Source organism: Trypanosoma grayi (assembly GCF_000691245.1).
Source record: "Trypanosoma grayi strain ANR4 Tgr_576_V1, whole genome shotgun sequence".
NCBI lineage: Eukaryota > Euglenozoa > Kinetoplastea > Trypanosomatida > Trypanosomatidae > Trypanosoma > Trypanosoma grayi.
In genome coordinates, this window is record NW_008826195.1 from 1 (window position 1) to 11,010 (window position 11,010).

At 50.5% G+C, this 11,010-nt stretch overlaps 7 protein-coding genes across 7 annotated transcripts; 4 read left to right on the plus strand and 3 right to left on the minus strand.

Annotated features, from left to right (window-relative positions):
• Window positions 1-537: 537 nt before the first annotated feature.
• DQ04_05761000 (cyclophilin) lies at window positions 538-1,128 on the plus strand (the record flags this gene model as incomplete). The annotated part of the gene is made up of 1 exon (XM_009314364.1): window positions 538-1,128. The coding sequence occupies one exon, from the start codon at window positions 538-540 to the stop codon at window positions 1,126-1,128; it is 591 nt and encodes a 196-aa protein (XP_009312639.1).
• Window positions 1,129-1,309: 181 nt separating this feature from the next.
• DQ04_05761010 (p53 and DNA damage-regulated protein 1) lies at window positions 1,310-1,690 on the plus strand (the record flags this gene model as incomplete). Its single annotated transcript, XM_009314365.1, has 1 exon — window positions 1,310-1,690. One exon carries the CDS (start codon window positions 1,310-1,312, stop codon window positions 1,688-1,690), a length of 381 nt encoding a protein of 126 aa, XP_009312640.1.
• A 147-nt stretch (window positions 1,691-1,837) lies between these two features.
• On the plus strand, window positions 1,838-2,638 carry DQ04_05761020 (hypothetical protein; the record flags this gene model as incomplete). Its single annotated transcript, XM_009314366.1, has 1 exon — window positions 1,838-2,638. One exon carries the CDS (start codon window positions 1,838-1,840, stop codon window positions 2,636-2,638), a length of 801 nt encoding a protein of 266 aa, XP_009312641.1.
• A 109-nt stretch (window positions 2,639-2,747) lies between these two features.
• Window positions 2,748-3,368, plus strand: DQ04_05761030 (hypothetical protein; the record flags this gene model as incomplete). The annotated part of the gene is made up of 1 exon (XM_009314367.1): window positions 2,748-3,368. One exon carries the CDS (start codon window positions 2,748-2,750, stop codon window positions 3,366-3,368), a length of 621 nt encoding a protein of 206 aa, XP_009312642.1.
• A 1,978-nt stretch (window positions 3,369-5,346) lies between these two features.
• Window positions 5,347-5,652, minus strand: DQ04_05761040 (hypothetical protein; the record flags this gene model as incomplete). Its single annotated transcript, XM_009314368.1, has 1 exon — window positions 5,347-5,652. One exon carries the CDS (start codon window positions 5,650-5,652, stop codon window positions 5,347-5,349), a length of 306 nt encoding a protein of 101 aa, XP_009312643.1.
• A 165-nt stretch (window positions 5,653-5,817) lies between these two features.
• DQ04_05761050 (hypothetical protein) lies at window positions 5,818-6,321 on the minus strand (the record flags this gene model as incomplete). The annotated part of the gene is made up of 1 exon (XM_009314369.1): window positions 5,818-6,321. One exon carries the CDS (start codon window positions 6,319-6,321, stop codon window positions 5,818-5,820), a length of 504 nt encoding a protein of 167 aa, XP_009312644.1.
• A 4,021-nt stretch (window positions 6,322-10,342) lies between these two features.
• DQ04_05761060 (hypothetical protein) lies at window positions 10,343-10,792 on the minus strand (the record flags this gene model as incomplete). The annotated part of the gene is made up of 1 exon (XM_009314370.1): window positions 10,343-10,792. The coding sequence occupies one exon, from the start codon at window positions 10,790-10,792 to the stop codon at window positions 10,343-10,345; it is 450 nt and encodes a 149-aa protein (XP_009312645.1).
• Between the last annotated feature and the right edge of the window lie 218 nt (window positions 10,793-11,010).

Genomic DNA, 11,010 nt, shown 5'->3' on the forward strand with positions numbered 1-11,010 from the left:
GCTGTTGTTTTTATTTGCTTTGAGGGTGTGGGGCTTGAATTTGCGCTTTACAGGCGTCTTGGAAGAAAGAAATGAAAGGCGCCGGCGGGCAAAGGGTTCCGACAGTTCTAAGTATGCTTGGTTTTTTCTACCTTTATTCTTTTGTTTTGTTTTATGTAGTTAAGCGGCCAACCCCCTTTCCTTATGAATGCTTTTTTAGGGTTTGACCTTGTTCTTCCGCGATGCCGGGTCATGTGTATCGTTGGGGTGTTGGATGCCGTTGTGGTGAGGTTTGTGACACCTAGCCGTATGCATCGTTTCTTTCGGTTTTCTGTACCCTGCTTTTGGGCCCCCATGCGGTTGGGATGGCAGTGAATACCGGTTGTGTTTTGTGTTATTGGTGTTCAGTTTCCGAGGGGAACTAGGCGATGACTTACCGAAATATAAAGGGTGCCCCGCATTCTTTCTCTTATTTAAACTCTCTGGCGTCTGATGCTTTTTTTTTCTTTTGAGGTGTAGTTTTTCTGCTAAGTTCTATTTTAAGCTTCAAGAAAAAAAATGTTATCACGCACATTTTTTCGGGTGCAACGGAAAATACCGTTTTATCCTATAAATCCGAAGAATCCACTTGTTTTCTTCGATATCTCCGTTGGCTCCCAACCAGCCGGTCGCATTGAAATGGAGCTTTTTAAGGATATTGTACCCAAAACAGCAGAAAACTTTCGAGCCCTTTGTACCGGCGAAAAAGGAGTGGGTCGGTCGGGAAAAACGCTGTGTTACAAAGGCAGCAAGTTTCACCGAGTCATTCCACAATTCATGTGTCAGGGCGGGGATTTCACCAATGGAAATGGCACTGGTGGCGAGTCCATCTATGGGTTGAAGTTCCCCGATGAATCATTTGCGGGTAGAGCTGGAAAGCACTTCGGCCCGGGAACGCTCTCTATGGCCAACGCCGGACCCAATACCAATGGGTCTCAGTTTTTTATCTGCACCGCGCCTACTGAATGGCTGGATGGAAAGCATGTGGTATTCGGTCAAGTCACAAAAGGATACGAGGTAATTGAAAAGGTGGAAACCAATGGCAGTCGGTCAGGGGCTACCCGTCAACCAATTGTTATTACCGACTGTGGTGAAATGAAAAATAATTAATCATCTTTCCAGAAGCGGAGAAAGGGTTTTTTTTAGTTCTCTAGCCACAGGAAACGCCTCGTTGCTCAACTGCTTTTTCATTTTTGGTGTATTTCGGATTTTTCGGGGTGTGTGTGGGTGTGCCTAACTTGCTTGTTTTCTAATCTTTTGGATAAAACTTTTTATAGGCAGCTCGTTAAGCATGGACGCGAATGCTGCACACAGAGCCCAGCTTGAAGGTGCTGCTGAAGATGTGGCTGAGACGAAACAGTATCTTATAGATCTTGACCGACGGCAAAACCAGTTTAGGGAGGCCAGGCGCGCTCTTCAGAAAAATGGGGCGGGTGAAGAAGTGTGGTTGTTATGCAGCGGCAAGGTTTTCGTGAAGTCTGAATTGCGACATGGAGGAGTGCTTAACTACTTATCGTGGAAGTTGAATGGTGGAGAAAAAGAAATTGAGAGAAGTCGCGAGGAGCTGAAGTCAAAGGTGGCTTACCTGGCAGAATTGGAAGGTCCAGATCAACCTCTTTCTCATCTGTATAAAGGGTTTGAGTTGCAGTCCATTAAGCAATACCAAGACTGAAGGGGGAGAAAGATAAAGGGATTGCTGCCGCGTTAAAAATGGGGATCTCAATTTCTCTCTTGCTTGTCGTATTCTTGTAATTGCTTTACTTGTTATTATTGTTTTTTCTTTTTTTCTTTTTTGTAGGGGGGCTTCATAAAAGGCGGCATGGGGGAGCCCTTGGTTGTATCCTTTACCTTTCCATCGCTCAAAACACTGAGCTGCTGTTTAAAGTACCTCTCTCTACAGGGTGGTGCCATAAGACTTGTTCATTCAAGGCGAGTGGGATCCTCTGAGGTGCATTTGAGTGGATCCGGCGTCCCAGAATGCAGTTATTCTGAAGTTGTTGTCGAAGTTCGCGAGAATGGTGGGGTGGTCAAGACAGCGTCTGCAGATGCTGCAAACGATGAAGATGATATTTCGTGGGTGGTTGATGGCCCACTGCTTGTTCGAGTCCTACGTATTTTTGAGGGATATGGATCGTTAACCGTTGGTTTGGGATGTGACCTCACTAGTGTCGTTCTGTATTCACAGGGATCCGAGCGATGGGCCAAAATTGGCGCTCTTCATGATCTTGGACCGCTTCTGAGAGTCGAGCACGAAGGAACAGTTCTTCACCGTGTCTCTGACGTTGAGGCATTCTGTCACATTGTGCAGTTTGTTGCAACATCACCAGACGCCACATGTGCTGTCATCCTGCGCTTTGATAACTTGCAGTCATTTGTAGAACTTAGAACTTCGGCCGCCACGGCCTCTGCTCTCGTTAATGGTGAATCCCTACAACGTCACTTTGAGGGTTGTGCAAGAACTGCAGAGCTTTCTGCCTTTGCCGAGTTGGCCTTGCGGTTCATTGCAAGTGCCACGCTTTTCGTTGGATTTGGCATGGAAAATTTGGCCATGTTTAAACTGGAGTGGCATTCAGTTCCTTCTGAAGTGTCAACCGCCTTCTTGTATTTTTGTACCAGTTAAGAAAAAAAGTTATTATTGGTTTGCGGCGTATTCTTAAAGTATGCTACCAATGATAAAGAGAAAGGTCTATGCTCCGTTTTTCTTGTTATAGTCTTTTTATCTTGACATTATGCTACCCATAGAAAAGGCAATAGCACCTTCGCACAGCTTGTTGATTGAGCATTTAGAAATCCTTCCACCATCAAAATTGCGCGGAATTTTAGAATGTTACGGCATTGTTGATAATATTGCTTCGTATCGTCTTAATGGTGGCTTGGGCTACCTGAGTATTGCTCAGCATCGCGAAACTGCGATTAGAGAGCTATGTTATGCATCTCTGAGGTCCCTTTCATCGTTACCTGATTCTCCTATCCAGAGGATTGCTTGGGTTCACGAGGAAGATGCAATGTCATTCTCCTGCAAATCATACATAAGGCCACTTTGTGCAGCAAAGCAGGACAACGAGCGTAACACAGAGTGGATTTATCTTGTGCTGTACCTCTCAGATATCCCTGATCTCGTTCGTACAGGCTTTGTGGCATCCATCAAGGAAAAAAAGGATGCTATTGACATATTCGTCGACAGGGTCAGCGGTGGGCGGTGCTTTCTGAGATATCCCACAGTGGAAGTCGCGGAAGAAGCACGTTCCAACTTTATTTGCCTCCATCCGGAGCTTAGCAAAAGAATTCATTATTCCGATGAATCTAGTGTTTTACTGGCCAGGAGAAATGCATCACGACAGACAAATTAATACGCGTTCTGCATCATGCAATCAACAAAATTACTTTTCACCTGTTGTGTACTGACCAATAGAATGCTCATAAATCAGATTTAAAAAATGCGGTGTTCACTTCCATTGTCATTGTTATCATTATTATTATGTTTTTCTTGCCAACGTAAACATCTTACCGCTGCGCATGTAGCTTCACTCAATGGTGGTACAACTTTCATCGTCTTCCCTTCAACCAGTCTGAAGGTATCGAGAAAAGGTATCCAAGCGCCTTAATCGAAGTTGATTTGCCGCCGAATCTGTGGAGGGAGAACGATTACGCTTCCAGGATACCCCGCCACTCTATCGCGCTGGTCACGGAGATTGGGTGTAAGCCGAAACAGATGGGTGAAATAAAGCAAAGCTCGACAACCGGGGCGGTTCTTCTTTATTAGCTGCAGAGTCTCCATCATGCTGGCCAGAGAGCGGTAGATCAGGATCCGGGGGGCCAAACAGATCGCAAAAGAACCGAGCCAATTGCGTGCTGAAGAATAAGTCAGGTTTTTCCACTCTTTCCAAGCCGAATCAGATACGACGACTCTAGAGGACAGGACAAGTAAGAAGGTGATCCGGAGTTTCTTCACATACGCCGTGTCGGGGCCAGGGGGCGATGACCTTCTTCTTGCTTTCCTCGTGGAACTTGTCAATATAGATATCAAGATTTTTTACGGACGCTGAACCTCCCGACGGGCTATTTTTATCTTTCGTAGAGCATCGTCTGTCTCCGTGTCGCCTGGATGTCTTTGCCTGGACATTTACACTGGACATTAGTGAAAACCTCAGTTCTAGACTTGTGTCTCATGCCGTCCACTTCACAAACAAAAGGGTGAGTGAGCTTGTTTGGGGCCACTGGAGGTGGTTTACTACTTTCATGGGCTTTGCGAATGGTTTTACTGGGTCAATCACGCCTTGCGTGGGTTTTGCCACATTGCGGGTATGCGCTGCACTGTATGTATAGTTCGAACTTTCGCCTCTTTATTGTGACTTTGTCACTTGTGAGTGGCTATTCCACTTCCGAATGATACTCGAGCATTTGTCGCCTAAGCATCCATGCTATTGTGGTGTTTTCCAGACACCGGGCAGACCGGCCTAGCATCTTTAGGTTTTAGTGTGGCCTTCTCACCGTTCCCCGGGTTCAAAGTAGGCTGTCTGAATCGTCTGCTAGGTAGGCAGTCTGGCTGCGGAAAGATAGTTCGTTCTCGGCGATGTGCTTTTGTGTGTTTTACCGCCAATCTAACCTGACATATTGTGCTACAGCAGGGACAACACTATGCATTGTGGACTGAGTCCCGTTTACGGGTTGGAAGAGGGATGTGTTTCTTGCTTCCTCGGAGGGGGATTTATGTTCTCTGCAGCAGTGACATGATGGGTCTGTGCCTTTTGTGACAACTCTATGACAACATCCGACGTGTTGAGAGGAGCCTGAGCGGAATTGAGCAGGGATGATTCCGTCGACCCTAGGCATCGTAACTTTCAGCAGTGTTTGGGATATGCCAAGAAGCCGTTTTCTCTGCGTGCGCTCTGTTGGGGGGGTTTCCTCGCTCTGCCCTTGGGTGCGGAAGCGGCTAACCGTTGTAAGGATATTCGTAATCCACACTGGGCGCTTTCTGGATAGTCAAGAGCTTCCTTGGCATATTTGTTAGCAAGTTCATTTTGATGGCCGCCTGCGTTGCCAAATATGGAATGGAAGGAAAGGTGTACCCAACGCGACTGGAGGAGGATGATCTGCCTCCGTGGTTGACGGAGGACGCCGTCGTTCACTCGTGTTGGTCCCGTTTCAAGGGAAATCAGCAGAAAAAGGGAGTTAGTGAAGATTACCAGAACTCGACGTTTTTGCTTTTTTTGTGGGATGGACTCCAGCAGCGTTGAGAGGCCTACTTCCATCGCCAGGCATTCGGCGCGGTAGCTGCACGCAAGTGTTCCTCCGCCGCATTATACTGTTAGGACAAGTTTGTCGCCCTCATCGAGCAGGGCGGAGCATCCAGACCATGTGCCGCATGCCACCGAACCATCCGTTTACAGGGTGTATGGCACGTGGGGGCGTGATGCTACCCAGGCAAGTGAGGCCCAATTTTTCTCCTCTGGGTTCGAATCCGCGTGAAGCCCACCGGATGGGGGCGGTGCCAAAGCAGACCCTCTGGAAGTGACACAACGAGGAGGCATCGTGGGGAGTATCGAAGCAGCCGCAGATACAGGTGCACTTGCCCTCTACAAGTAGGAGTGCTGCACGAATGGGATGCAACTTGGGGGAAGGGTGCATGGGCATGTAGCGCTGTGTCTTCTTTCGCAGAATTTGAGGTGCTACTACGGACTCCCCAATGTAAATATATCTGGAAGGGGATGGGGTGTGCGTGCTTCCTCAATGAAATTCGCTCGAGAGGCCCCTATGGGGATATTTGCAATCACATGAGCCGCATGTCTGTTGAACTCCTCAAGGTTGTCGATTGTTGTGGGGGTGGCTGTATTCCGCCTTGCTACTGCACCGTATAAACGTTTCGAATGTATGAGAGACTTGTACAGTGGGCGTAGCACCTCGTACTTGGGACCCCAAGCCGCTGCAGACACTGCTTTTATCTTGATGAAGCGGGACTTGGCGGTGTGGAGTTTGAGATTCACGCGGTTGCTGACTCTGCGAAGAGGGTGAGGCGTCTACCCTGAGTAGACAAGTCGTGTGGTCTTCCTCAAGCTTCACACCGTTTGCATGGAGCGTGAGACTGCCCGTAAGAGTGGCGTCAAAAAAGACATACTTCGTCTTGGACGCGCTGATCTCCATAGGGTTCTGTTTCGTCCATTTTGATATGCGGTGAACTACCAGCTTCAGGGTGAGCTCTATAGTGTTCTTATCCCTAGCCTTTGTTACGACTTTTGAATCGTCCGCGAAGAGGTCATGCTCCAGGATGGGAATTTTGAGCAACTCCTCACTCAGGGCATTCATCGCGATGATAAACAGCAGCGGGCCAAGAACAGAACCCTGTGGTACTCCACATGTTGACTTACCGATTTCGAAAGCGTGTTCTGCACTCTCACTTCGGTTCTCATGTTTGACAGAAAATCAGCCACCCAGAGAGTGAGATAGGCGTCAACCCCATGTCTTCTCATGGCGGCGATGATGCGTTCATGATCCACAGAGCCAAAAAGCTCCGGTGTGGTCAACTATGGCAGTCCCAAGCTTCTCCCTGTTCTGGCGATGAATCGTGGTGGAGAGGACCTGGATCAGCCGATCAAGTGTGGGTCGTGAGGTGCGACAGTCAGCTTGATGCGGAAGGATCTTTCACTCCACTCTACTACGGGCACGTCATGTTATAAATATGCTCCATTGCACTGCACATGCAGGTTGTAGGGGTAAAGGAACAGAAAGACTGTGGGTCGGTCGCTGGCTTTCCTTACTTGAGGGATGGGATAATGGCTCCTTTCCTCCAGGACGTGGGAACCATTCCTTTGCCCAGACTGGTGGTGAGCATGGCTGGTAGTGCTTGTGGCCCTGCTATGGGAAGCTGGCGCAGTGCCTTTCGCAGTCCAAGGCGTCAGGGCGTGGAGTGGATCCCAGGTGTATTTTGCGTAGAGCAACTCGTGATTCTTCCATGTAAACTGGTATGAGTGGCTTGTGTGGTCACGACGGCATGCGTAACTTTGAAGCCAGGAGGTGTTTGGCCGACTTAGCTCTGTACGTCTTGGCGAGGAGGTCTGTGTGCACTTTTTTGGATCCTTCCATTTTGTTATTTGTTCGTCTAGGGCTGTCGGTTCAGGCGTCCAAAAAGGGGGAGCGTGTGGCCTCTGCGTATGGGGCACTGGGTTTCACTGCTTGGCGGATGATCGACCCGGATTTATCAATATAACGATGTATTGTGATTTCTCTGTGATCGCCAGGTGAAATATGCGGGGCTTTATTGATCGGACGGAAGTGGCCAAAGCGCTGACGCTTTCTATGTGGCCTTCTTCTGCGTTGTGTAACCTTTATGATTCGAGCGAGTTTGATGCACATATGGGATTCTTTCAGAGTGGCCTTTTTCTCCCTCGTGTGTTTCTTTACAGATTTTCTATACGTGGACCAGTCGGCCTTCTTCCAGCCGCACAGCGTCCGAGAGTCCTGAAGGACAAGAGGACGGTTAGTCAACCCTCATACCTGGACGTCGTGAGTGATCGAAGCGTTGTCGCTGTCGGCTGTGAAATGGGCAGACTATTCTGCCACGTGTGCATAATGTGACAACGTTGCATCCGGAGCAGACTGCTGCGGCAGCTTCACGGACGGTTTCCTTCAAGTAGGAGCCCTGACGTTGAGGCATGTGATGTCATGTGCCAACCACCAATCCACCAGGAGCTCACCTTCTGTTGTGGCGGGCCGTGAGTTGTCCAACACAACATCATGACAATTTAAATCACGAGGAAAGAGGGTGGGGATATCGTCACCTTGGTCCTCACTTCAAAGCGAGAGTCCGCTCGGAGCGGCCTTTCTGGTCTGTGCAAAATACCCGGGTATGATTCCCAGCCGTGATTCCTGAGGAAGAATCAGTGTGAATGTGGCCATTTCCAGACCCTTCTCCGCTCGTCGGGCTCTGACAAGCACGTCGAGCCCCTCCTTTACGAGGATGGAGGCTACGCCACCATCAGGAGATCGACATTACCGAAGTGTTTAAAAGAATTCAAGCCAAAGCACTCGCACTTGTTAGGAGCGAAATGTGTCTCAGCCATAGCACACAACGTAACACGTGCATCCTTTAGTCACTTTTTCACGCAATCCTCTTCGGCGTCAACCCGCCAGCATTCCACTGGATGACCTGCAGAACGGGACCCGGATTGAATCCTGGATAGCCACACGACTGGAAAAGCTTCCAACCGTTAATCCGTGCTCCGAGGAATATCGCTACACGTTGACACGTACAGCTGCAGGACGGGAACATAACATCACTCGCCCAAGGCCTCCTGAATACAGCAACACCCTCGGCCCGTCTGCCGTCACCAAATGCCTGCTACAGGCCAAAAGAACTCTTTCCTGGAACTTGGCTTCCCCCTTGCACAGCAGTGTACCCTGGCACGACATTGATGTAGCCCCCTTTGCCACGGGTGAAGCATTCTCAACAGAACGCAATTCACCCCCATCTATGGTATTTATAATGTCTCGCAGTATCTTGTGTACAGCGGCTGAATGACGGTGATGGCTGTGCGTGATGGCGACTGTTTGCGCTGGTGCCTGTGCTGCACGGGTGTGTTGCGGGCCATTTGCACTGGCGGCGCCTTCTCTCCTCGATAGGGCTGGCGGATGGGGCGGTGTGCTTGTGTGTGCGCTGCCGCCGGCGTGGGACGCCTGTTTGTTTCATTCCCCCCAGCCCCCTCTCCCGCGAGTGTTGTGGCCTCTCTTTCATCGTGCTTCAGTGCTCCGTGCGTGGTGCGGAGATGCTATCTTGTCTCTTTCCTTTCCACCCTTTAGTTGACCGCGGTGACGCAAGGATTTGCCATACAGACACACACACACACACATACATGTACACTTACATGCACCGCAGTGCGCGGCAGACAGCGTGGGGGGATCGCGGTTCCCTTTTGTGCGTCGCCCTGCTGCTCGTGGTGCTGACGCAGGTCAGCGTCGCCGTGGCACAAGGGACGAATGTCACAGTCCTTGATGTGCTATATTCAGATACTCCTGGATTAGATGGTCCTGTGTTGGCATATAGGCACGGCTTTCTTGCCTCCCTCTGGTACAAAAAAAATGTTTCCGGAGCGGTAAGAGTGAACATTGTGCAAGAGAGAGTCGATTCGAGTAACATCGCTGCAACGGTCGAGCAAGCCGCAGTGAATCATCCGGACCTTTTAGCGATGGTGGGGCCGGTGTCCTCTGTAATGCTGATGGCTGCCCTTCCTGTTCTTGAGCAACGCAGCGTGATGGCCTTTGCCCCACTGAGCGATTCTGTTGTTCCGCGTTTCTGGGAGAACCGCTTCTATTTTCTTGCGAGGGACACTAGAGTCACTGTATACGATCTGGTCGGCTACGCCGTAACGTACCTGCGCTTGTTGCGTGTGGGCTTTATGTACTTGACGGGTGTACTTTACGGCGATACCGAGTACCTTCTTGCACAGCAATTGATGGCTTCCATGGGCCGCAACATTACCAGTCTGTTTGCGCTGGATTTTGATGCCAATTACGTTTCGACCGATTCCGAATTCCAGGCGGAATGGGAACGGTTTGCGGAGACCCGGCCACAGGCGGTCATAATCTTTGGGGTCATGTCCGATACCACTGACTCCTTCATCAAAATGATGCTCACGGACAGTCGCACAAGCCGTGCGTACCTGATGGGTCCACCCATAATGCAGCAGGTGCTGCTGGGGGTGTGGCAAGGTGTCGTGGAAGAAGGTGGCGCTTCTTTTAGAGCCAGGCAGGTGTTCACGACGGGAACGAACCCGATGGCGAACGATATCAGCTACAAATGCATCAGTCGATTCCAGACTGAGATGTCAAACTACCTGGAGAACAGCGGGCAGAAGGATTACAACGACACTCAGCAGTACCTCCACGACGACACCGATGGCGAGTTTATGGTTGCTGGATGGATGGCTGGTGAGGTGCTACTGCAGGCGCTTGCCTTTTATGAGCCTTCCCAGGGCCGCGACGGGTTCATTGCGTCACTGTTCGCCCAGCGTCGCTACGTCATCGATGACTTCGTATTTGGCGACTTTGGTGGCACCATTGACGCAAAGGCTGCCGCGCAGGGAGCCATGTCGGAGTGCAATCAGGGTGGGAACCTTGTTTTTCTCAAAACCTTTGTTGAGGGGTATAGGGGCGTTATTGTGCCTGAGGGCCAGTACACAATAGCGCTCACCGCATGCTATCAACACTATATATTATACAGTTCTGTCCATGGCGTGACGCTCAACCGCTCGGACGGGAACGCGGGATCGTACGCACTGCAAGAAATGCTACGGGGAGTAATGGGAGCTATTGATCCTCGATTACAACGGCCCTACACGCTGAAAGTTGTGGCGACGACGAATGCCGAGGCATCCGATGCACTGAGAAACGAGGAGGAGTCATTCTCCACAGACGTCGTTTTGGGTGTTGTCTTTGATGCAATGCTCAGCATCCCGAATGTGTTGTTTTGGGACCCGATTTTTGCAACCTCCCAACTGAATTCATTCAGACGGAATGTCATTCTGCTCTCGCCGACGACGGAGCAGCAGATATTCGTGCTTGCGCAGTACCTCGCGAACACAAGTGACCCCGCTGCCCACGCTATCGTTCGCGGCAGGGTGGCTGCAGCCACCTTGGATGTGGTGCGGCGCTCCTTCCTAACATTCGGCGTCACTCTGCGCTCCGCCACGGCACTCAGGGAGGAAGACTCTCTCGAGGGCCGTCTGCCAACAAGCGGTCTCACGCTGGCCATCGACCTGGAGGTCCCAGACGTCACAGTCATGGCGTCCCATCTTGAAAAGAACAGGGGCGCCCGCCTGGCTATGCATTTCTCGCCGTTTGCTGTCTTCTACCCCCACTTACAGCAGGTCTTCGCCGGGAGGGAGATTGCGGATCGGCTGCTGATCACGACGAGTTTGCCGCACTGGGGTAACCCGCAGACGACGTCGACTCTTGTGTCGCAGTACCACGAGGCGTTCCCCAACAGCACGGACTGGTCAC